This window comes from Notamacropus eugenii, chromosome 2 (assembly GCF_028372415.1).
Source record: "Notamacropus eugenii isolate mMacEug1 chromosome 2, mMacEug1.pri_v2, whole genome shotgun sequence".
NCBI classification, from domain to species: Eukaryota; Metazoa; Chordata; class Mammalia; order Diprotodontia; family Macropodidae; genus Notamacropus; species Notamacropus eugenii.
The window spans coordinates 478798215-478821353 of record NC_092873.1 but is presented as its reverse complement, the minus strand read 5'-3'; the positions used below and the strand labels follow the sequence as shown (position 1 = coordinate 478821353).

The 23139-nt window shown below is 43.8% G+C and overlaps 1 protein-coding gene, 2 non-coding genes and 1 pseudogene across 4 annotated transcripts in view; 3 read left to right on the top strand and 1 right to left on the bottom strand.

Annotated features, from left to right (window-relative positions):
* RCSD1 (RCSD domain containing 1) overlaps window positions 1–5973 on the top strand; it is an 83283-nt gene extending 77310 nt beyond the window's left edge. For both annotated transcript variants that reach the window (XM_072648738.1, XM_072648737.1), the window contains one exon: window positions 4130–5973. In XM_072648738.1, coding sequence (XP_072504839.1) covers window positions 4130–4162 — 33 coding nt within the window. In that variant the 3' untranslated portion in view covers window positions 4163–5973. The remainder of the gene's footprint in view (window positions 1–4129) is intronic.
* A 9047-nt stretch (window positions 5974–15020) lies between these two features.
* The window catches only part of LOC140529802 (methyl-CpG-binding domain protein 4-like), a 29144-nt pseudogene continuing 21025 nt past the window's right edge, over window positions 15021–23139 (top strand).
* TRNAP-CGG (transfer RNA proline (anticodon CGG)) lies at window positions 19516–19587 on the top strand. The gene has a single exon. It is a non-coding gene; the product is annotated as a tRNA-Pro (tRNA).
* On the bottom strand, window positions 20236–20307 carry TRNAP-AGG (transfer RNA proline (anticodon AGG)). Its single transcript has one exon. It is a non-coding gene; the product is annotated as a tRNA-Pro (tRNA).

Genomic DNA, 23139 nt, shown 5'->3' with positions numbered 1-23139 from the left:
TTTCTTTACAAATTTGTAAACTGTCCCCATTGTGAAATCACAAAGGTGCTAACCTCTCTGACCTTGTGCCTTGCTAGAGGGGGGAAATGGGTCGTTCCTCTCAGAGGGTTCACAAGGACAAGATAAGATGGTTTTTTTCCATTTGTTTCCTTGTCCATGGTTCTGGAGTTTTTACACGCACAAAAGTGATTCTACCTGGGTGCTTGAAAAGTAACTGGTCCTCAGTAATTCCCTACTCCTGACACCTGCTTGTAAGGGTGGAACAGAGACATCACAAGGTGGTTCTGCCCTGGGCTCAGGTTCATCTTTCTTCTAGTCACCCAGATATACCCAGCTGCCACCAAATATATATGGATTCACAGTTTGGGAAACATTAGGAATGAGTAAGAAGACATCCAAAAAATTGAATCTAAAACTTAGGGCTGATGGGCAGCAGCAGTTCTATGAGATTTCAGGCACAAGTGAGGGAGATGTTGGATGGAGTGGGGATAGGCAGTGAAGGAAGGACACTTTCTAGAGAGATGTTGGATGGAGGAGGGAACACTTTCTAAGGCTTCTCAGATTGCATCTGCTCTAACTGTCCTGAAGTGCAGACACTGCACACATGGGAAAAATGAGAAGAAAAGTCTTTTAGCACAATTCCTTTGCTCTCCACATGGCTATGAAGTCAAGGTGGCTATTTAAGAATTTAGTAAGGAATGTGATGGTCCTGATGTCCTGTCCCAGTTAGGTCATAACTACGGTACTATGTCCAGTTCTAGGTACCATAATTTAGAAGGGGCATTAACAAATTGGAGAGCATCCAAAAGAGAGCAGTCAAGTTGCAGGGACTACAATCCATGCCATCCAAGTATTAGTTGAAGAAAACAGCCTGGAAATGAAAAAACATAAAGAAAATACACCCTCTGTCTTCAGGTATTTGAAGCTCTGTCATGTAGAAAAAACTACCAGCTAGGTGACACAGTGGATAGAGCACTGGGCTTGGAACCAGGAAGACCTATCTCCATGAGACCAAATCCAGACTTAGACACTAGCTGTGTGACTCTGGGCAAGTCTTTAACCCTGCTTGCCTCAATTTTCTCATCTGGAGAAGAAAGTAGAAAACCACTCCAGTATCTTTGCCAAGAAAACTGCAAATATGTTCATGAAGAATCAGATATAACTGAACAACAACATGTAGGAAAAAAGATCAAAATTTTTCTGCTTGGCCCCAGTGGACAGAACTAGTATCTACAGGTAGAAGTTAAAAGTAGTCAGATTTTGGCTGAAAAGTAGGGAACACTTCCTAGCTATTAAAGCTTTCCAAACTCTCTGCCTTGGAGAGCTGGATAAGGGGGAAGGGTTTTAGATTCCCATTATTGGAGCTTTTCAAGAAGAGGTTAGGGGTATCATGGATCAGATGCATGATTTGGATTTGGATAGTCCTACATGACCTCCGAGATCCCTTCCAACTCTGACATTCTGTAATAATGAAAATCATTGCTGACTCTTCAGTTAACTAAAGTAAGGGATGTTTGGATTTCTTAAACACTCTTGATAATCAATTTGCAGTATTAGAGATTAGCTCAGAGATCTCTACAGCACCTTTATGAGGCAAATATTTGAACAATTGGGGGATGATGGATATGCAAGGGCAGCTGTGAACAGTGGAGAGAAAATTGGCCTTGGAGTCCAAAAAACTCAGGTTCAAACCTAGATCTGAATCATCCTGACTCTGTGACCCTAGAGAGGTCATAACTTCTCAATCCTCTCAGTCTATAAATTTCAGATTCTAAATCTATAAATTGTAGAATAAGTGCCAATCTTTATCAGAAGGAGTTTCTTCAAACTGGAGATCTCTGTGAGGATGAAATCACAGATCCAGTCCAAAACTGACAGACCTGAGAAATTAAATATGAATACCAGGTAGTGAATGAGGCTCAAATGGGGGAGTGAGTTTATGAGTGGTATAAAAGGCCAGATCAGTCACAGTAGACTAAGGTGTTCAAGAAAACTTTCATGTGGGGCTTGATCTAAGCCTCGAAGAATGGTTCCTGTTGGGTTTGGATCTGCATAGACATCATCTTTATTCTTTTCTCCTCCCTCACTTCTTCAGCAAGAGTCCAAGCAGATCCAGCCTAGAGGCTCAGACAGTGATTGACTAGACACTTTAGTAATACCTTCATGGTTGAGTGAATACAACAGTATGGACTTTAAGGTAGATGAGAGATACAAGTCTGCACTGTGGTAGTGTGTCTCCCAAGGCAGCTAGGTGCCAAGACAGAGGCAGAACATCCTGAGAGTCTTGCTGGACACTACAAAGATCCCCTGAGGGGCCACTTATCTGTGTGATGCAAAGAGAAAGGAATTTGGAATCAGGAAACCTGGATTCAAATTGCAGTTATGCTGTTTATTTGCTGTGTGACTGTGAAAGTCACTGAATTTCTCTAGACCCCAAGTTCCTCATAACAGAACTCAGCAGTCCCTTCTGACCCAAAATCTCCGATACAGGGACACTAAAGCAAACAGCACAAACCTAGGCAAAATAATGAGGTTGGTTGAAATGGTCTTTGCTCATTTCAGTTATCCTCAAGCCACTCCTGGCTGCCTTGAGATTCCTCCCCTGTCCCTAAAACAAGTCAACATGGTGGCATCTGGGGGACAATAGATAGAGAACTGGGCCTGGAATCAGGAAGACCTGAGTTCAAATCTAACCTTTAGACACTTACTAACTGAGTGACCCTGGACAAGTCACTGAATGTGTCTGCCTCAGTTTTCTCATTGTAAAACAGGGATAATAATAGTACTTATCTCCATTTGAATTGGGTTTAAAAAGTTGGATAAAAATACATACAGGCAAAACGAAGAATAAGAGGCATTTCAATGACCAAAGGGAACAGTGAGAATGCCAAGCACGACCCAGAATGCAAAGAATTGTCTAGTATGGACAGAACATAGTGTACATGCGTGGGAGTGACATGAGTTCCAACTCAATTCAATACAACAAACATTTACTAAGTGTTGGATGAATTTCTTAACCTGATTTCTTTGAGAGTCCAGGGAAAAGAAATATATTAGCATGGAAAGCAAAATGGCTCCCTAGGGGCAGTTTCAGACTCCACGGCCCTAGCCTTGGCTTATACAGCTTTTTAGATCTGCTTCAGGTAAGCAGCCAGTTAGCATTACCCTTATATTCTGCCACAGAAGAAAAGATAAGTCCTTAGGTTCCTGCAGTGCAAGGCTCAGTAGTTTGTTGTGTTGCTTGCTTAGACAGGTTACTTTGTTAGTGCTTACATCCTTGTTCTTGCAGATGGTCAGCCAGAAATTACCCCCACCACCATCACCAAAGAACAAAGTTGCCATTTCAGCCTCCCAATGTTTCTAAAAAGATGTCTTTTCCTCCTCCTCAGAAGCATCTTGCATGCGCTAGGTGCAAAGGACAATGCTAGGCACTAGATAGTCAAAGACAAAGATGAGGCTTCCCTGTCTTAACATTCTACTGTTGTGACAGGTATTTAAGTAAATATAAATCAATTTCAAGAGGCAGAGAGTACTAACAACTGGAAGGAACCTAAGTATGTCTTGAAGGAAGCTGGGGATTCTAAGAGGCAGATGAAAAAATGCATTCAAGGCATGGGCTCCAGCCTGTGTAAAGACGTGGAGGTGGGAGAGAGAATTTCATGTATGAGAAATGGCTAGTAGCCCAAACATATCACAGAATCACAGATTCTTAAAGAATCACAGAAATATTGAAATATAGCTTATGTGAAATATAGCTTTGTAACAGACTTTATGTCAGTCGATCATGGCCAAGTCTGACTAAATTTGCAGAAATTCATCACCAGTAAATAAGATGATGCATATTTCGGTCATAGCATTTGGTCATAGCATTGTATAGCGAGACAATACTCACAATAAAGAGACCAGAAGTCAGTGAAGGTAGTTATCTGAATTTGTGCCTTATCACCCTACCAGACTTGGGCAAAAATTGAAATAATATAAAAAAGCAAGATGGCGCCATATTTGTGGAGGGAGCCACAAATAGAAAGCAGGGGAACTTAAACTTTATATTCTAGGAGAATCATACATGTAATGGCAAGATTTCCCCAGTCTCTTTTCCTAATCCCTTTCTTTTTTCATCTCTCCTCAGGATGGTGCCATTGAACAGGATAGTAAAATATAAGAAAAGAGCTCTATTGTCCACCCTTGATGAAGCTGCTGGAGTCATCTTGCTGGAAGTAGCAGCAACAGCACCTACAAGGAACAGAGAAGCTCCATTAGGAGTTTATGGGATATCAGGAATGCCAAAGATATAGAATCAGCCTGAAGTCAGAGGGGATCCTTGTTGCCTCATGGCTTCTAGGCTGGAATATTCTCTAGGGGAGTGGGAAGAGAAGGTCCCAGTGTAAGAGACTTTTCACTAACAGAAATTTTGTGTAGGACTTTGTAGAGAAAACCTATTCAAAACTTCTCACCATCAAACCTGGAGTCAACCCCAGGTCTGGGTTTCAGAGGACTGCCTACCCAAGCCACTGAGATCTGAACAGACACTTTTTCTTGAGTCATTTCTTGATGTAGTTCATCAGACATGCCTATATCTGAGTTGTAACCTTTATAATTTTCTGAAATTCTTACAGTTTTCATATATAACTAAAAACAAATTTGGGGATGGGTGGGGATTGAATACAGGAAGAAAGGATGTTTTGGTGTGGATAATAATGTGAATACTTCTAAATCATAAAAGACACAGTCTTTTTTTAAAAAAAAAAAATCACGACTTTTGAGACAAGCTTTCAGTTCACCCACTTTTGAGCTGGCCAAGCAGTTTTTCAAGGACTAAACTAGATGAGCTAAGTGTTGAAACATTTGTTTCAACCTGTACCATATTTAGTCCCTGAGCTGGAGCTTGCTTTCCCTCTTGGAAATGGCCTTCCTAGCTTATGACTACCATGGCAACCTAGTTCCACCCCCTTTCTGCCATGTTTTGAGGAGGTAGGCTCTCCAATGGAAAAGTAGGATGTCCTCAACACCAGATGGGAAATCAGATGTGGACCTCATTCCTGTCTCCTCTCCGTCTTCCTTCCCTTCCTCCCCCAACTCAGTGTGTGGCCAAATCAAACCCTTTGTTCCTCTCTTTCCTCTGCCACAAAGTATAAACAAAATCTGCCCTCTACCAGCATGACATCTTAAGGTGAGGATAAATGTTGCTGTTACAGAAAATGATTCTTAACGAAAAAATCTGTTAGACTGTATTAAATATTGCCAAGTAGATGTCTTCAGCACACATGTACTGTGTGAAGATAATCCTTATTAGCTGTTTGAAAATGCCATCAAGGCCACTACTTTGAACTGAGCTTCTCAAAGCAGTGAGCAATGGATGCTCTATCATGGAGAAGTGTCTTTCCCGAGAATGTACTTATACAGGGTATATCTTTGCATTAACAGGGGTTTGTATGAGGCAGAAAGATTGACTTCTTACCTCAAATATTCTCCCTTATCTGCCAGGGCTAAAGGACATTGGCCAGAAGAAATCTGCACTTTGCAGGGCTGCTCCTGGGTCTGACTTGAGTTTCAGGGCCTCCCAAAGTGCTAATTCAGTGGGATCTTGGCTCTGCAGGGTTTACGCTGGAAGTCTTCAGATATTGGAAAATGACTTTCCAGTCTGAAGGGTCTGGGGTTGCTCCCCATACATTGATTTTCTCTTCCTAGTCAATCTTCTCTCTGATTTCTGGAAAGAGTTAGCGTGGGGCTAACATTGTTTTTTCTAAAATAACCTTGTCGTTAAAAAAAGCAATGGGTCATGTTCTGACCCAGACTGTCTTAGGGTGTGCATAACTGTATTACACATATACACACATGTGCTTAGGAGTTCAGACACATGTGCATATGTATGAGTGTGTGTGTGATGAAAGAGAAAGATTTAACCATTCCTTTCCCCAGAACGAAATGGAAGGAAAAGAGCAGAAATAAAAAAATATAGAGATAAAAAGAAAACTGTGCTTTCCTTCTGAGAACTATAAATTAAGATGGGGAATGGGGAATAAAGATAATAAAGTAGCAGGAACCTGAAACCAAAGAATGTAGCTTGATGTCAGACAAAGAGACTGGATTTCTCATTATTTGCTAATTTTATCTTTTTCACTGTTCCTCCATTGATAAAAACTAACAATTGAGGGAGATACATTTTATTCTTTCATTTGATGGATATTTATTGATGGACACCTATGTGCAGGGCATTTCAGCTTCATGATTCTATTAAACTAGAGTGGAAAGAGCCCCAACTCTACAGTCTAGGGATCTGAGTTCAAATCCTACCTCAGACATTTGTTATCTTTGTGACCTTGGGTAAATTTCCTCAACTGGAAATGAAGGTGTTTGGACTAAGTAGCCTATGAAGTCCCTTGAAGCTCTAAATCTAGGATCTCTGTTGGTGGTTGTTGTCCTTCGTCTTCGAAGAGGACCAAAATGACATCACTATGATATGTGTTGTCTATTAGTGTGCCCATGTTCCATGTGCCAATGGTGAGTGAAATGATCTTTGCAGATGTTTTCGTACATTTTGTACATTTTTTTGTATTTCAACTGCATAGTTCATTCCCTGCCTGCCTTGGTAATCAGGGCAGGGTTGGGTAAGCAGACAGTGTTTAGGGAAACTTTTCTAGCCACCTTCCTCACACCAGGAGGTGAGCAGTGCGATCCTTAAAAGGCTGCCGAGTCCCACTGCTACTTCCAATGAGAAATGACTCTATGGCCTGGGCCACCTGTGTGCAGGGTTGTGACTATAGCTCCCAGTGTATCCACACCTACTGTTTCATCACTTGCCTGTTGCCACAGGACTTTGAAGCATAGTAGTGAAATAGTATGGGTGATGTCTTTTGATTCATGCATCAATTGGATTTAAGTGAGGCAGAGTTGCATGAAGTCGTCAGCCTCACTCTCTCCTCCAGAGTCATCATAGTCCAGTGGCAGGACAGATTCAAGATGGCTGGGCAATGACTCAGGATGCAGTGGATGACCTTGGTGCCTTCAGTGTCTACCCAAGCTCTAAGTGCTCCACATCACCTGTTTCATCTGCCTTCATGGCCGTTGGAACAAGTTGTTCTCATCTGCCCATTCCACCAGATGAAGTCTTCACATGCTTGGGGTAGACACCCCCCTAAGTCACCAATGGGTTTGAAAACCCTTGGTTACCCTCAACCTGGTTTGGCCCATCTGCCGAAATGGTTTACTGGAGTGTGGCTGCTGCACATCCTGCAGCTTCTTGGAGTCACAGGAGAGAGTTAAGTGGAACAGGTGGACACCAAAGGTGGAAAGAGCCCCAAAAAGGGCTCAGCAGCCATCACACCAAAGGTACTGGTCCTCCCTGGACACATCCTACACCCTATGATCTCTGTAATCATGTGGAAAAGTGGTACGGTATGTTGGGAAAAGTGCTGAACTTTCATTTGAGAAAGAACTGGGTTCATATCCTGTCTCCAACACTTCCTCTGTGACTACAAGCAAGTTACTTGACCTCTCTAAGACTCTGTTTCCCATCTATAAAACAGGCATAATAATAACTTTAGTGATTATTTCATAAGGTTGTTATAAGGATCCAATGAAAACATTTAGGTCAACATGTTGCAAACATGTTGTTTTATGGGTTGTTGTTTTATGGTGCCATAGCATAGAGAGTATCTGGCCTGAAGTCAGGAAGATTCATGAGTTCAAATCTGGTTTCAGACACTAACTGTGTGACCCTGGACATGTCACTTAACCCCATCTGCCTCAATTTCCACATCTGTAAAATGTGTTGAAGAAGGAAATGGCAAATCATTCCAGTATCTTTGCTAAGAAAACCCCAAATGGGGTCATGAATGACTGAACAATCTGAAACTATATAAGCATCCCAGGCCACATATTGACTCAGAAAACCCCATGCGTTTTATTGTATTTTTATTAATTTTGTTAAATATTTACCATTTACATTTTAATCTGCTTCAGGAAGCACTCTGGAGTGTTACGAGCTTCATGGAGCTCACTAGTTGGCTGAGTGATTAACACCTATGGATGAAGCAGAAAGGCTACTGGCTCTTGATTCAGGAAGACCTGTGCTCAGATCTTACCTCAGATGCTTCTTGACTGTGTGACTCTGGACAAGTTACTGAACTCCTTTATGAGCAGTTTCCTCACTTGTGAAAGGAAGGCGTTGGTTTCCAGGGGATTCTGGCTTTATATCTGTGATCTTATGATCTTTGTTGCTAAACCTGGTGGCCTTTCCTTAGTTCTCGTTGGTCCTGAACTTTCTATAGTATTTTGAGGTGATCTCATCTGCACCATGGATTTAATTATCACTTCTAAACTGATGACTTCCAAATCTCTATATCCAGCCCTAAGCCTGGTCTTGCATCTCCACTTGTCAGCTGGATAGTTCCATCTGGGGCAAGAGTTCTCAACCTGAGTGTCCTTGAATTTGGAAGGGGGAAAATACATCTTTCTTTTCACTAACTTTTGGGTTTTTTTGTAAATCCTGTGTATTTTTTTTCATTCATTCAAAACAGAATGCTGAAAAATGGTCTGTAGGCTTTGCCAGACTGCCCAGGGACCCACAGCACAAAACAAGTTAAGAAGCCTGTTTTCCAGACACTTTAAACTCATTGTGCTCCAAAGTGAACTTGAGAACTTTCTTTCCTTGAAGCCAGTCTAACTTCCTGATTTCTGCTGACTGTCCTCCCAATTATCCATGTTTTATTCAATTTGGACTCTTCTCCCTTCCTCACACTCACTCACTCATTTCCTAAGTTCCACCAGATCTCTCCACAGCAGCTCCTGCATTTGTCATTTTCTTTATATTTCTGTGGCTCCTGCCTCGTTCGGGACCTGATCATTGAATTGTCATATGAATCTTCTTCCTGGTCACTCTCCCTCCAATTTCTCTCTTCCTCAGTCTATTTTTCATACAACTGTCAAAAGAAACGATCAAAAATTTAGCACAGGTATGGCCAATGAAATCTCATACTCAAAAAACTTCAGGGACTCCTCTTTGCCTCTAAGTTAAAAAAAAAAAAAAAGCCAACACCTTAGATTGGCATTTGAGGCCTTCTAGAATTCAGCTTTAATCTTACTTTCACAGGACAAGAGCTTTTGAGTTAGAAGAAAGCTGTCAGTCTGATCCTCTCACTTTCCTGAGAGGTGTTGACCTGCACAAGGTCACAAAGGTGATAATATGATTTAAATCCTACATATTCTAACTCCACATCCAGTGCTTTTCCTACCACACCATGGGAAATCCCTCTACCCCTTTTCACATGCTCAAATTTCCATCTGAATATTCCTATTCGATGTTCCATGAGCTCAACATTCCATCTTCCATCTCAGGCATTCTAGCAGGCTGAAAGGGGACTCTCTTCTTTCAAGGTTTTGCTTCTGTGTCACCTCCTTGGTTCAGCCTTCCTTGAGACCCCTCTTCTTCCCCGCCCCCTCCCTATGGTATTTATTTTATCTTGGTAACATTTCACCAACTTTCAGGAGATCTTCCAGTCTTATCAATAACCCATTACATATCATCTCTGATAGACTACTTCTGTTACCAGGTTAATTTTCTCTTATTTTATGCTGATTTTTATTACTTTCAGTTTTGGGCATGACTTTTTTTAGGTTGGTTCCCAAACCATCAGCCTGTGAGTGTGGAGGAGATCCACCCTATTTGGCTCCTGCCCATGTTAGGACTGTATGTTAACAAGTGAATTTCTGTAAGACCTCCCACAAAAATCAATCTCATTATCTCATATGATAAATACAATCCTGTGCCCTGCCACAGGTGAGACACATAGCTTTAGCCTGCCCACTGGACCCAGATGGCTCTAAGAGGAGAAAGTGAGGCTGGTGACCTTGCACAACCCTCCTTCACTCAAATCAAAGTCAATTGCAAGTCATGTCATCATTTCCCTGAAGTCATGGTCCTCTTTGAAAATGAAGGACAAACAACAAAGCTGCCTGCCAAATCTCTTCCTCCTATTCCAAGATGCCTGAAATTCTACATTTAGAGATGCATTCCTCTGCCATGAGTCTTCCTGTCATATATAAATGCAAGCAATACTTCAAGTCTGTCATTTGTATAGAAAAAAATGTTTTCAGAAGAAAATTTTTTACACACTTAGTTTCTTACCCTTTTGTTCTTACATTAAACTTCTCAGTTACAGTCTCCACTCATTCACTGAGTGAGCCTGTCCTTTGTAACAAAGAAACAATTAAACAAACCCAACAAACATAGTATCTATAATAACACCATTTGTAACAGTCTGTGCCCACCATCTCCCACTTCTGCAGGTGACAGAGTGAAGCTGGCACATCACTGAAAGGGGGTAAAAGGGGCCAAAAGGAGAGTATAGGGTTGACAGTTTTGCCCAAGATTCTTCCCTTACCATTATTCTAAGTCAGCAAGACCACTGGGAGTTCTTCAGAAGAACACTAAATTAAACTAAATTGCAGGATGAACAGCTACAGAGGGCAACCCAGCTCTACCTTTCAGACCCTGAGAAAGCAGGGCAAGAGGATGTCTGGGGATCTGTGGGAATGCTACCTTAACATCCCAAGGTAAAGAAGGGGGAAGAGAGAGAGAGGGACGAATGGACTAAAAGCCTTATTTTATCTGTTAGAAAGAGCAAAATCTGATTTGTGTGTGAATTGGATTTAAATGAGGCAAAGTTGCCCAAAGTTCCCCGAGTCATCCAAGTCCAATGGCAATAGTAGGTGAGTAATAAGTAGCTTGTTGATTAATTGATAAGTACTATCTTGTCAATTCACTGGTGAAGGGACTGCAATAGTAGGTGAGTAATAAGTAGCTTGTTGATTAATTGATAAATACTATCTTGTCAATTCACTGGTGAAGGGACTGACAAACCTCTTGAGTACCTTTGTCATACTCAACATATGGTCCATAGGGTCTCAAAGAGTTGGACATGACTGAACAACTGGGTGACAATACCACTACCACCACCTACCTTACAGGCTCGTGGGGAATCTCATACAGATTTATATTTAAAGTGATTTGCAAACTTTCAAGTGCTAGATAAATAGCATTATACATCTGAATTGTGTGTTCAATACCCAACAAAATGTGGGTTACACAGGGGAAGGCACTCAGTCTATCAACAAAGACTCCTTTAAGAAAGATAACTCCCTCCAAACAATAGGAATTTCAGCTTTAGACCTATAGAGTATAAGTAGCTAAAAGGCCTTCATAGAGCAAATCAATACTTGGAGCCAAAATACCCTCTTTGAATGTCTGGTCTTTGACAGTAGAGGCATTATTGAAGTATTACATCAAAAAATCAAAATGGCCTCATTTATTTTCACTCTGCCTCTCTTTCCCTCCAATCAAAACTTAAACATGGGAATCTAGATCTTTCTTAAAGGAGCATAGTTTTAAGCTTAAAAAAAAAGATTTACCTTAAATCTTTTTTTTTCTATTAACACATATAATGAACACAGCTAAAGCCTCCATATGAAACAGATTCTCAGGGAAATGATGCACTCCTGGGTAAGAATTTCTTCCTCTGAATACACTTGGAGTTGTATCATGTCCATGAGTTCGTAAAAGTTAAGGAGACTGGATGCTGGAGAAAGGAAACAATGTTGTAGCACTTGTAAGAACAGCAGTTGTAAAATTGCAAGGGAGGCATGTAATAAAAACAATCCTTGATGAAGGAAACCTTGTCAAATATCTTTGAATATCTCAGACAGATATGGTTTTTAAGCAGAAACAGCTGAAGCCATGGTAGGGAACAGGACTAGAGTTTAAGGGGGGAAAATAACAATGACAACATTCATTCAGATCCAATTTTCCATTTTGGAGTTGAATGAAGCCGGTAGTGAGTAAAGCAACTCTATTCCCACAGGACAGCTGTGTTCTGTCAGTGAATTGGTGCACAGCATGGAAGGCAGTGGGCAAGTCTGTCTTGTTATTGGACAAGCCTTTCTCGTTAGTCATATTAGCAGAGGAAGAGAGACATATAAATTAACTGACCCAAAGTGACTAAGCTCTCTTCCTCTTTTCAGGGAGTGTCATTCCAAGTCAGAGGAAAGAAAAACCGGTACTGAATGAGGCTCTATTGAGTATTAATTCAATTTATTAAATATTGATTAAATCTCTGTTACCTACAAGACACTGTGCTAGGTGATGGAGAAGCTGACCGCAAGGAACTTATATTCTCTTGGTTAGAATTGAAGAAAAAAAACCCTGTACTCCAATTCTGAGATTCAAGCTGTCAGAGGTCATTTTATTACAATTCTAAGCATCTCTGCTTTGAGAAAGGACAGAAGAAAAACCTGTCTCCCTTTACCTTTGAAAATCAATTTGAGATACTTTTCAGATTTTTCATTTTATTTTATTTTTCTCTCCCTCAGATCCCATCCCTAATTTAAAAGAAAAAAAGAAAATCCTTGTAATAAACGTGCATACAGACCAAACAAATTCTCACATTGTCCATATCAAAATGTATGTGCCACTCTACATCTTAAATTCATCGTCTCTCTGTCAGAAGGTAGGGTGGTACAGTTTATTGGTTCATTGAATTGGTCAGCATTTTTAGGTCTATCAAGGTTGTTCATCTTTATAGTTGTTATAAACTATTTTCCTAATTCTCTTCACTTCATTCTGCATTAGTTCATACAAGTTTCCCCAAATTTCTCTCAAAATTCTTTTTACCATTTTTTACAGCACAATAGCATTTCCTTACATCCACGTACTACGTTTAGAAATTCCCCAAATAATAGCTGGCCCTTTAATTTCCTGTTCTTTGTCATTAAGAAAGGAACTACTATAAATTTTCTTTATGTATATAGGTTCTTTTCCTCCTTCTTTGATCTCTTTGGGGTATAGGCCTAGTACAGGTATTTGCTAAGTAAAAGTTTAATGACTTTTTTGGATATAGTTCCATTGCTTTCCAGAGCAGCTTCGATCAATTCACAGTTCAACCAACAGGGCACGACTGAGCTCCCTCCAATTACTTGTCATTTTCCCTTTTTGCTAATCTGATAGGGGTAAGGTAGAACCTCAGAGTAACTTTCATTTGCATTTCTTTGATTATTAGTCAATTGAAGAATTTTTTTTCACATGGCTATCGATAGCTTTGACCAGGCCATTTTTAATAGTCTTTTATAGTGTTTCCCCAAAACTGACAAAATCTGACAATAAGATAAAATATAACAACAGTTCTATCAAGACTTTTATTTCATTTTTATTTTAATAATACTTTATTTTCCCCCAATTACATATAAAAACAATTTTTTAACATTCGTTGTTTATATCAAGTTTGATTCAACAGATATAACCATAAGCAATTATAATGTTGACCCACCTTAGAGAATTATTTTGCTAAATCATTTGATTCCAGTTTAACTGCTTTTACTGCTTCCTGTGTAGATTCTTCATCCATTTGGTCAAAGGCGAAGGCAAGAGACATTTTTAGTAACTGAATTAAAAACTTTTTCTTTTCCTTTCTGATCATTACCCTGATCTCTGGATAATGAAGATCCTTCTCTTAGAGTGGAAAATCAAGGCACATCCCTCATTTTTGCTGGTTGTAATTCTGCCTTCAGAGGGAAACCTAAATCCTTCCGGATCTTTAATTTGTTATCGTTCAGTTGCTACTGAGCCTGTGGACCATACATAGTACACCAATATTTTCCATAGGGTTTCCTTTGCAAAGCTACCGGAGTTTTGCCATTTACTTCTCCACCTCATTTTGCAGATGAGGAAACTGAGGCAAATCCCAGGGTCACACAGCTACTAAGTGTCTGAGGCCACACTTGAACTCCAGTCTTGTAGACACCAAGTCCAGTCCGTGTGCTCTGTCCACTCACTGTGTGACCTAATTATGATGGCCAAAATACAATGGCCAATGGTCTGACGCTTTAAGGTTGGCAAGGCGTTGGACACATAGCTGAACCCTCAGTGCGTGCAGGTCCCCCGAAGCCCTCGGGCTGCCGAGCTCCAGCAGCCACGTGCCCGAGCCTGCCCGGCCGGCGTCTCTCCCTGCTCGTCCCTCCGCAGCCTAAAGAGGGCAGTCGAGGGCGGCACGTTCCCCAGGGCGGGCTGCAGGCGGCGCCAGAGGGCAGGTCCGCCGGGCTCCAGCCAATCAGCGGCGAGAAGAGGGGCCTCCCTTCCCTCCCGCGCACCTGCCTCGAGGGGGAGAGCCGCGGCGGCCCGCGCCCATCAGGTCTGACACCCGCTCCTCTGGGAGCCGGCCTTCGGCCGACCGCTTCCTCCCTCAGTGTCCCCTCCTCCCTCGGAGGCCGCGCCCCCCTCGCTCCCCGGCGGGACGGGACCCCCGGACTCCATCCTCCCCATCGCCGCCCCCCCGGGGTGCGCCAGGAGCGGGGGCCCGCAATGCACCGCAGCGCCTCGGGCCCCGAGGGGCCCCTGTGACGGAGGCCCGCACCCCCACCCCGGGCGGGCTGGCTTTGCCGCGAGAACCGCCTAAAACCTTCAGCGTTCCCCCGCCGGAGCGCCGTCCCGAACCGCAAAGAACTTGCCTGGGACCCGGGGATAGCCACCCTGGGGAGGGTCTGTGTCTGTCCGGGGGCGTCAGCGTTAAAGGTCCACGGAGCCCCTCCCCCGCCGGAGCCGTCCTGTACGGCAAGGAGCATCTCAGAGGGGCAAGAAAGAGCGTTAAAAAGTTTTAAATTGACAAAAGCCTGAACACACAGGGTGCCCTAAAGGAGCCTTTCTGGGCGGGGAGCCGAGATTCTGTGCATTCCCCTGTCCACAGCCGTGGCCCCCGCGCCGCGCCTTCTCGGGGCTCTTTGGGGCCAGGCCCCTTCTCCTGTCCCACGGCAGCTTTACCTTTGATCGCCGTGGGCTGCTTGGGCTTTCCGTGGACGCTGAAGTCGTTGCCTTGATCGTTCAGGGAAGTTTCCCCTTGCTTCTCCGCGTTCATCCTCCGCAGTATGTTGTTACATTCACGTACCGCGGTTTCCTGAGTCGTTCCCCAGTCGGTGTCCACGCTACTGTAACTGGGAGGTGATGCTTTTGCACAGATGTCCCTTTTCAGCCCCTTTCAGTAAGCAGTGTCCATCTATAAGACAGCGGGAGCTTCCACTTCAGCTGGTCCTCAGAAAGCAGACGCACTCTGGGATCGTACTGGTATGTAGGATCCGTCGTTGCTCATACTTTGTAAAAAGGCAGAGGTTTTGAGAAACTCAGTTGAATAGGGGAGATGGTATCTGGACTGGTTGTAAAAGATGTAGGATTCCAGTTGATAGAGATGGATGGAGCAGGGCAGAGCCATAAGCCAAGAGTAGAGGCCGAAAAGGCTGGGTCATACGTAGGAGAGAGCAAATTGTGCAGTGAGGAGAGCGCCTTGAATGCCAAGCCAGCGAGGTCGGGAGGATTTTCTGCAGACAGTTTTGAGCTGTGGAGGGACGGGGTTCAGATCGTTAGAAAGTGTAATCTCGCGGGAGGGTAAAGGATGGATCGGAAGAAAATTAGATTGGAGAGCGAGGAAGAAGGTATCACAGTACATACTTCAAGTCAAGAGGCATCTACTGAGCGCTTACTATAGTACATGCCTGGCACAGGGGCTGGGAATTACAGATACAAGCAGGCAGAGACGGTCCTAGCCCCCAAAGGACTTCGCATTTTCTAATGGGGAGAGACAAGTAACTTTAGGCAAAAGGTAAAAAAAAAAAAAAAAGAGTTGGGTAGGTGGTAAAGAAATCATTTTAAAGTGTGGTTTTGATTATTCCAAATTGGGGGACATGAATCAGAAAGCACTGGTTCAAACCCTGCCTCTGACAGTTTGTAGTTACGTGACCATAGGCAAGGAAACCTCTGAGCCTGTTTCCTCACCAACAAAATGGTGATAATATCTGTAGTGCTGACTTCCCAGGACTGTTAGGAGAATCAAATGACATTGATTTGAAATTTCTGAAAGGAAAAGGCTTTCAGATTTTTAAGTGCTAGATAAATAGTCATTATTCTTGTTCTCAGAAGCTATGGAAGGAACAGCCCCATCAAATTAAAGTTCTTGATCATCGGATGTCAAAAATTCCAACTAATAGCTCTCCCTTTTTACTGTAGATGGAAAAACCTTCCAGCTTCATTTCCTTAGCTGTATAAAATGTGAATTGGACTACGTTGTTTAAGCCCCCCCCCACCCCCACCCCAGCTCTTATTCTCATTTTAGGTATGGGCATAGCACTTCTTATCTCTTACTGGAGATAGATAGTCTATAGATAGCTAGACATAGACACACAGAATCTCCTTCTGCTCTGGAACTTTTATACAAGCAATTCTTTCTTCGTGAAAAGTCTTTTTCATCATACCATTCCCCTCTTCTTTAAGATCCCTCCATACCCCTTTTATGACTAACCCCACTTGATTCCAGCAACTCCTCAGTATAACTGTATGTTTCTCTATACAAGTAGAATTCATCATGAAGATTTCTGCAGTTATTAGTTTTATTTTTTTATATATTTTCTTTTCTTTCTTTCTTCTGTCTCCCTACAAAATCCTTAAGGGCAGTTTTAGTCATCAGAAAATAAGTGTTTAATGTTTTTACTAATTTCTGTTAACCTCCCTGTGGCTCCATTTTCTAATATGTAAAATGAGAGGGTGGATAAGAGGGTATTTCTAAGGCCCTTAGTACCCTAATAATCTATGATTACATTGTAAAGTGATTAGCTGATTGTCTGGGGTAATTCAAAGAGAAAATAACCGTGTGGTCCAGGGGATAGAGCACCAGCCCTGGAGTCAGTAAGACCTGAGTTTACATGTGGCCTCAGACTCTTTCTAGTTGTATGACCCTGGGCAAGTCACTTAACTCCCTATTGTTGGGAGACAGAGAGGAATAAACTTTCAGAGATGGCAAAACCTGACTGGAGTTTAATAGCTCAGTAAAACTGGTAGTGTTACATCAGAATAATAATTTATATTTGTTTTGAAGAGCTTTCCTCCCAACAGGTAGTATAAGCATTGTCATCCTCATTTTACAAATGAGAAGACAGGTTCTAAGAGGCTGCCAAAATTCAAACTTATGTCTACTGTCCTCAGGGTAAATGCTGTGTCTACTACAGCGCCCAGAGACTTTTGTTTCAAAAGTCCATGGAGGAAAAAACCCAGGAGGAAAAACCCAGGAGGAAAGGAGAAGAGAAGAAAAATACAAAAATCTTAATTTAGAATCTCCCATATTCTGGCCTGCTACTGAAAATATGAATTTACATGAATTTGGAATTGTGAGGAGGCACCACACTTTCCAATTCAAGTAAATCTTTGTCACTCTGGTGTTGAACTCATTGCTTACTTCATTCACTTTTTCTACAGCTGAGGGGAAAAAAAGTTGTAGACAGTGTAAGTCCCTATCCATAGGGTTATTTATGCAAGGAATGCACTATGACTAAATGCTCCCCAAACCTGGAAGTTTCCCAGTACCTCCTTTTCCAAACCCATCACTCTTCTAAATCATAGGACTTGGAGCTGGGACTTTATTCCAATTCCCTTATTATTTATAGATGAAGACACTTAGACCTAGGGAGGTAAAACTTTCTCCCAGGTGAGTGTAATTGCTACACCATTGGCCTAATCGCAGTCTTCATCCTTCTTGTCTTCCGTGGGATGTTTGACAATGTCGACCATCCTCTTCTTTTGGATACTGTCTCCTGAGTTTTTGTAACAGTGTTCTCTCCTAGTTCTCCTTTTACCTATCTAACCAGTTTTTCTCAGTCTTCCTGGATTATCATGGAGTTCACACCCTTAACTATGAGTGTCCCTCCAAGTTCTGTTTTGGGCCTTCTCTCTCTCTCTCCATTCTTTCCCTTGGTAGTCTTGAGCCACCATGGATTCAGTTATTACTTCTATGTAGATAACCCTTAGATGTATACAACCAGCTCTGCTTTCTCTCCTGAGCTCTAGTTCTATATCACCAACAGCCTAATAGACATCTTCAACTGAAACATCCCATTGGCATCTCAAACTCATCATGTGCAAAATGGAATTTATTTTCCCCAAGACCTATTCTTCTTACTTTCTCTATTTTGTGCTGAGAGTACGATTATTCTTCACATCATCTAGGAGCACAAACTCAGTCATTCCTGCTCTTTTCCTCCCCCTCATTCCCCACATCCAATGGGTTCTAATTCTACAAAGTATCTTGGATCTATCCCCTTCTCCCCACTCAAATGGACTACTGCAATGCAAAAAAAAAAAAAAATCTTAACTAGATTTACAGCTTCCAGTTTCTTCTCTTCTCCAATCCATCCTCTACAAAGCTGCTAAAATAATCTTCCAAAAACATAAGTTTTGACCATCAGTCTCCTCCTCAGAAGGCTTCAGTGGTTCCCTATTGTCTGCAGGACAAAATATAAATTTAGCACAGCATTTAAAGCCCTTTGCTATTTGGCTCCTGCCTATAAGTGGCCTACTTGCTGCTCCCTCTATCTGCCCCAGTGATTTTTCATAGGCTGTCTGCCTTGCCTGGAATAGTCTCCTTTATCACCTCTCCGCTACCTGATCCACCTCCCCGTAGCTGTTAGTGCTCTCCTTGCTTCATGATCCAGCATATACTCGTGTGCTTACACGGTGTACTCCCCGAGAGCATGTCAGCTCCCAGAGGTCAGGGCTGCTGTTCCTTGTCTGTATCCTCAGAACCTAGCCCAGTAACTTGTAGTAGGCGCTAAATAAATCCTGGATTGGGTCGGTCCAGCCACCAAGTTCAAAGGTCAGCTCAGAGATTGTGTAATTTCTTTCCATCCCCTTGGTTTCAGTTTTCCTCGTCCTCTGGGTCGGTCTTTACCTATCCTGTCCTCTTCCTCATTGCTCCTCTTCATCTTTCTCCCTTCTCTCAGCCCCAGTTATCTCCCCACTCCTCTCATTTCGCAGGGCGGTGGAGGGAGATGAGGAAAGAGAGGCTGAGCTGGGGGAGAGGGGAGAGGGGAGAGGAGGGGGATCAGAGAAAGGGGGAGGAGAGGTGGGAGTAGGAGAGAGGAGAGGGAGGGAGGAAGAGGGAGAAAGGCAGAGGGGGAGAGGGAAGGGGAGGGGGGGAAGGAGAGAAGAGAGGAAGGGACCAAGGAGGGGAGGAGGAGAGAGAGGACGGAGAGAGGAGGAGGAGAGGACGGAGAGAGGAGGAGGGAGAGGAGAGAGAGAGGAGGAGGGAGAGGAGAGAGAGAGGAGGGGGCCCTGGCCCGAGGGCTCTATAACAGTCGGCACCGGGCGGATGCGTCCACTCGGCTGGCAGCACGGGGGGCTGGGCGGGGGCGCAGCCGCCACGGGGTCAGCGGTTCTTCCGCTTTTGGACACGCACGTTCGCAGGAGTTCCTCAGTGGGGTTCCCTTCCCGCCTGGGGGGGCGCTGGTTCCCCGGGGTGGAGGCGGGGCGGGCGCAGCCCTCGGGAGCTCCTAGTGGCTCCCTCCACCCGCGGCCACAGTGGCCTGGCCCGCTCCAGAGGCGAGGGCCAGCGAGGGGCGGGGTTCCGAGCCAGCCCGGCCCTCTGGGGCGGAAGTGAGGAGCGGGCTGGGGCGGAGCTGAAGGGAGCAGATGGGGCACCTTCAGTTAGGAGCGGCTCGTTGGTCTAGGGGTATGATTCTCGCTTCGGGTGCGAGAGGTCCCGGGTTCAAATCCCGGACGAGCCCAGTTTTTTCCGCTCCTGTTTTCGATTTTTCGTGTTTTCCCACTAACTGCAAGGTTTAAAGCTCCCGAAGGCTCCGAACGTGCTGGAGTAACCCAGAAGGTCATTCCCTTTCTCCCGCCCCAGGAGCCCTGGGCACGGGCGTCGGGGCAGGGCCTCGGGCCGGGAGTCGGGCGGGGAGAGAGTGCGGTTTCTTCTGCATGCGTGGCTCCTGGGCCTCGCTGCGTGCGCGCTCTTACACACCCGCTCATCTTGGCAAGGTCGGCGGCCCAGGGCTAGGTTGCCCTCATTGTCTTTGATGGGAACCGGGGCAGCTGGAATCCTGGACTGGATGTGGGGGAAGGGTCCTGGGCGAGGGGCGAGCACAGGAGGAGGGCGGGGCGTGAAAGGGATGCAAAGAGGACAGCCCCCCACCCCCGAAGACCGATGGAAATAAAAGGACTCAGGGTCTGCTGAGGAGAAAAAGGAGGGTCCGGAAGGACGGGAATCCCAGTAGGATGTGCCTAGGTTCTGCAAAATGTGTGTCCTGTAAATGCTACACATCTCAATGAGTTTGACGTCTGCCTTTAAAAATTATTTGGGGGGGGGGGGTCAGTAAATAATTGTAAATTATTTTAATCTTACAAATTACAGGATGGAAAGAAGAAAAAGAGGGCTCGTCCGGGATTTGAACCCGGGACCTCTCGCACCCTAAGCGAGAATCATACCCCTAGACCAACGAGCCAGCATACCCACCTCCTTCTTGCCGTTATAAAGAAGTCTAGTCATTTGTATTCTAGCTTTGGAGCCCCCTGGTGGTAGTTGCGCTTTCCTGCATTTTGTCAACTGTAATCGCTGTTAACCGTTAGCTAGAATCCTCCCTTCTCTCTTACAAGCTTCTAGAGCGGAAGCATTTTAACAAAGGTTATTTTGCCCCTTGCATTAAAAAGAAAGGGGAGAAATGACTTAAGAACAGCCAAGCTTCTCTTAACAACATCTTTGAAACTGCAGTTATTTCCACTTAGTCTTTTGGTTATAAGTCCCTTTGCCAGACTGCAAACTTTATCCCTTGTTGAATTCTAGATCTGCAGGACAGCGTGTATTCTTTTTAAAAAGTTTTATTAAAATTTTTTTGGATTACTTTTTACAATGTTATTGTTTCCCAATGTCAGTCCTCTCTTCCCCAGTTAAGCAAAGCAAAGCTAGACATTCCTTCAACAATCAATCAGCCAGCCTTTGTTGTCTGTTCTTCAAGTTGCTTACGTTCTGTATAGGAGAGGCAATGTGGACATATGTAATTATTTACCATATAATTTAAAAACAAATACAAAGTGATTGGGGACAGAGGGAGGGAGGTATCTAGCCCAGCGCTTATCACGGTGCCTGGAATTTAGCAGGTGCTTTACAAATGCTAGTTCACTGACTGACTTCTAGCTAACGGTGGAGGAGGAATCCAGAACGCGTCTCAACTGAGCAGAGTATGTGTTCTGGACCTCTAACCCACCGCCCTCTGTGGAGTCAAGATTGATTATTGTATTAATGGAGGGCATTAACTCTCCCACTTTTCTCTGGTTTATTCATTCTTTAGGTAACATGTCATCTTTACACGGTATCAGTACGTAACTAAACTGCTGTCCAAGCTCTTCAAAATCTGGTTCCTCTCTGCCTTTCACCCTCCTCACACACCCTCGCCTCCAGGCAAAAGGCTTGTGCAGTTCAGCCATTGTGCCTTTCTTTGGGTTCATCTTTCCTTCCACCTGGTATGCTAACCTCTGTTTTCTGGTTATGACCAACATACCCGTTTTTCAAAGACATAGCTCCTTGAAGAAGGATTAATCCCGGTAGGAAGGGATCTCCCCATCCTCTAATTTGTGCCTTGTACCACTTTCTGGCACACCTCACTTGTTTTAGAGTTAGAATCTCAGAGCAGAAGGGACTTCCCAGATGATCTAGTTCCCAGGTAATCATTCTTCTGATGACAGAACCCATCTCCAAAGAAGGGAACTAGCTGGCTGAAGATAACGGAGAACCCAGTTCTCCAATTCTCTTTCCTGTTTCCTACTCAAAACAGACCTCAAAATAATTATTTGTTGAATGAATAAGGGAGAATCCAGAGATGGATACGGGGCATAGGGATTTGGGTTTTTCCGTTTAATAACTCTTCTCTCTACCGATTCTTTAATCTTTAAATATCTCCTAGATATGGCCTAGGTGTCCAAAATGCAGCCTTCACACTCATCCATCAACACTTCAGTGAAACACACAAACCCTACCCCTATCCTCTCTGCAGAAGGAACAGTTTCCGGTGCCTCCTTGCTTTTCATCCAGAGATTTCTTTGGAGTAAACTGAGTTCAGTTAAGAAAGTACCAGCATCAGAAACTGAGAGCTGGGAACCTCCCTTTCTACTTGCTGGAATTTGCTAAGCTTTTTAAAGGCTCTGAGTGTTTGTTCCAAACCTCTGATGATGGAAAGTCAGCCGCTACTGGGGCATTCCAGTGGTTGTGTATAATTGTCTATAATCTGTTTGAGGACAAAGATTGGGTTTTTTTCCTAAATTTTGTATCTCACTACTCCTGCCAGTGCCAACCCCAGTACATATATGTGTGCAGATAAATGTGTTTGTTTACTTGAATGATCATGATAGGCCCTTAAGCCTGTTAGAAGACCCTGGCCTGGGCGGGCCAGCCTCCAGCTGGGAATTTCCATCTGTCTTCCAGCCCAGAACACTAGACTGACAAGCAGTAAATTATAGTTTGGCAGCCCTAGCATTTTAAAGCATTTTGTCTCCACCCTTCTGTGTTTTATTTGAAAACTGTCTCTTCACTCTTTCATAAACCTCCAGCTCTGAGCAGAACTAGTAGAATTAACTTAGAGGTGTTAATGTGCTCTAGATCTGGGGCCACTTTGTTTAACAAAACTTAATTAAAAAGATAAGGCAGGTTCTTTGGGCATTTAAAAATTGGATTCTCCCACATTTAGGCAGCTTCAGTCCTGCTGTCAAATGGAGTGAATGCCTGTTAGGTGTGATGATCATTTTGCAGACTCAGCCGGATGACTGAAATTAAATGCTTGGATTTCTTCTTTTTCATTTAGATTCAGCAAAGTTACAGATACTCTTCTTTAGCTACTTTTTTTAGGTACTAAAAATATGGGGAGGAGCCAGGATGGCGGAGTAGAAAGATACACGTATGCTTAGCTCTTACCCCACAGCCCATAAAATACCTATAAAGAAGAACTCTCAACAAATTTTAGAGCAGCAGAAGCCACAGAACAACAGAGTGGAGGAGATTTCTGTTCCAGAGAGACCTGAAAAACCAACGGGAAAGGTCTGTCTCGCATGGGACGCGGAGCAGAGCCCAGCCCTGCCTTGGCCATGCCCCACTGAAAGGAGCAGATTGGAGCAGGCTTCAGGGACAGAATCTCTAGCAGCAGCGCAGATCCCTCAACCCACAGGCGCCAAAGGTGAGTGAGAGGGTCTTTTCAGCTGACCGAGAGGGGAACAGGGTGTCCCCATAACTTAGGGCCCCTCCGGAGGCAGCAGCGGAGGCAGCAGCAGAGGCAGCAGCGGACAAGGGC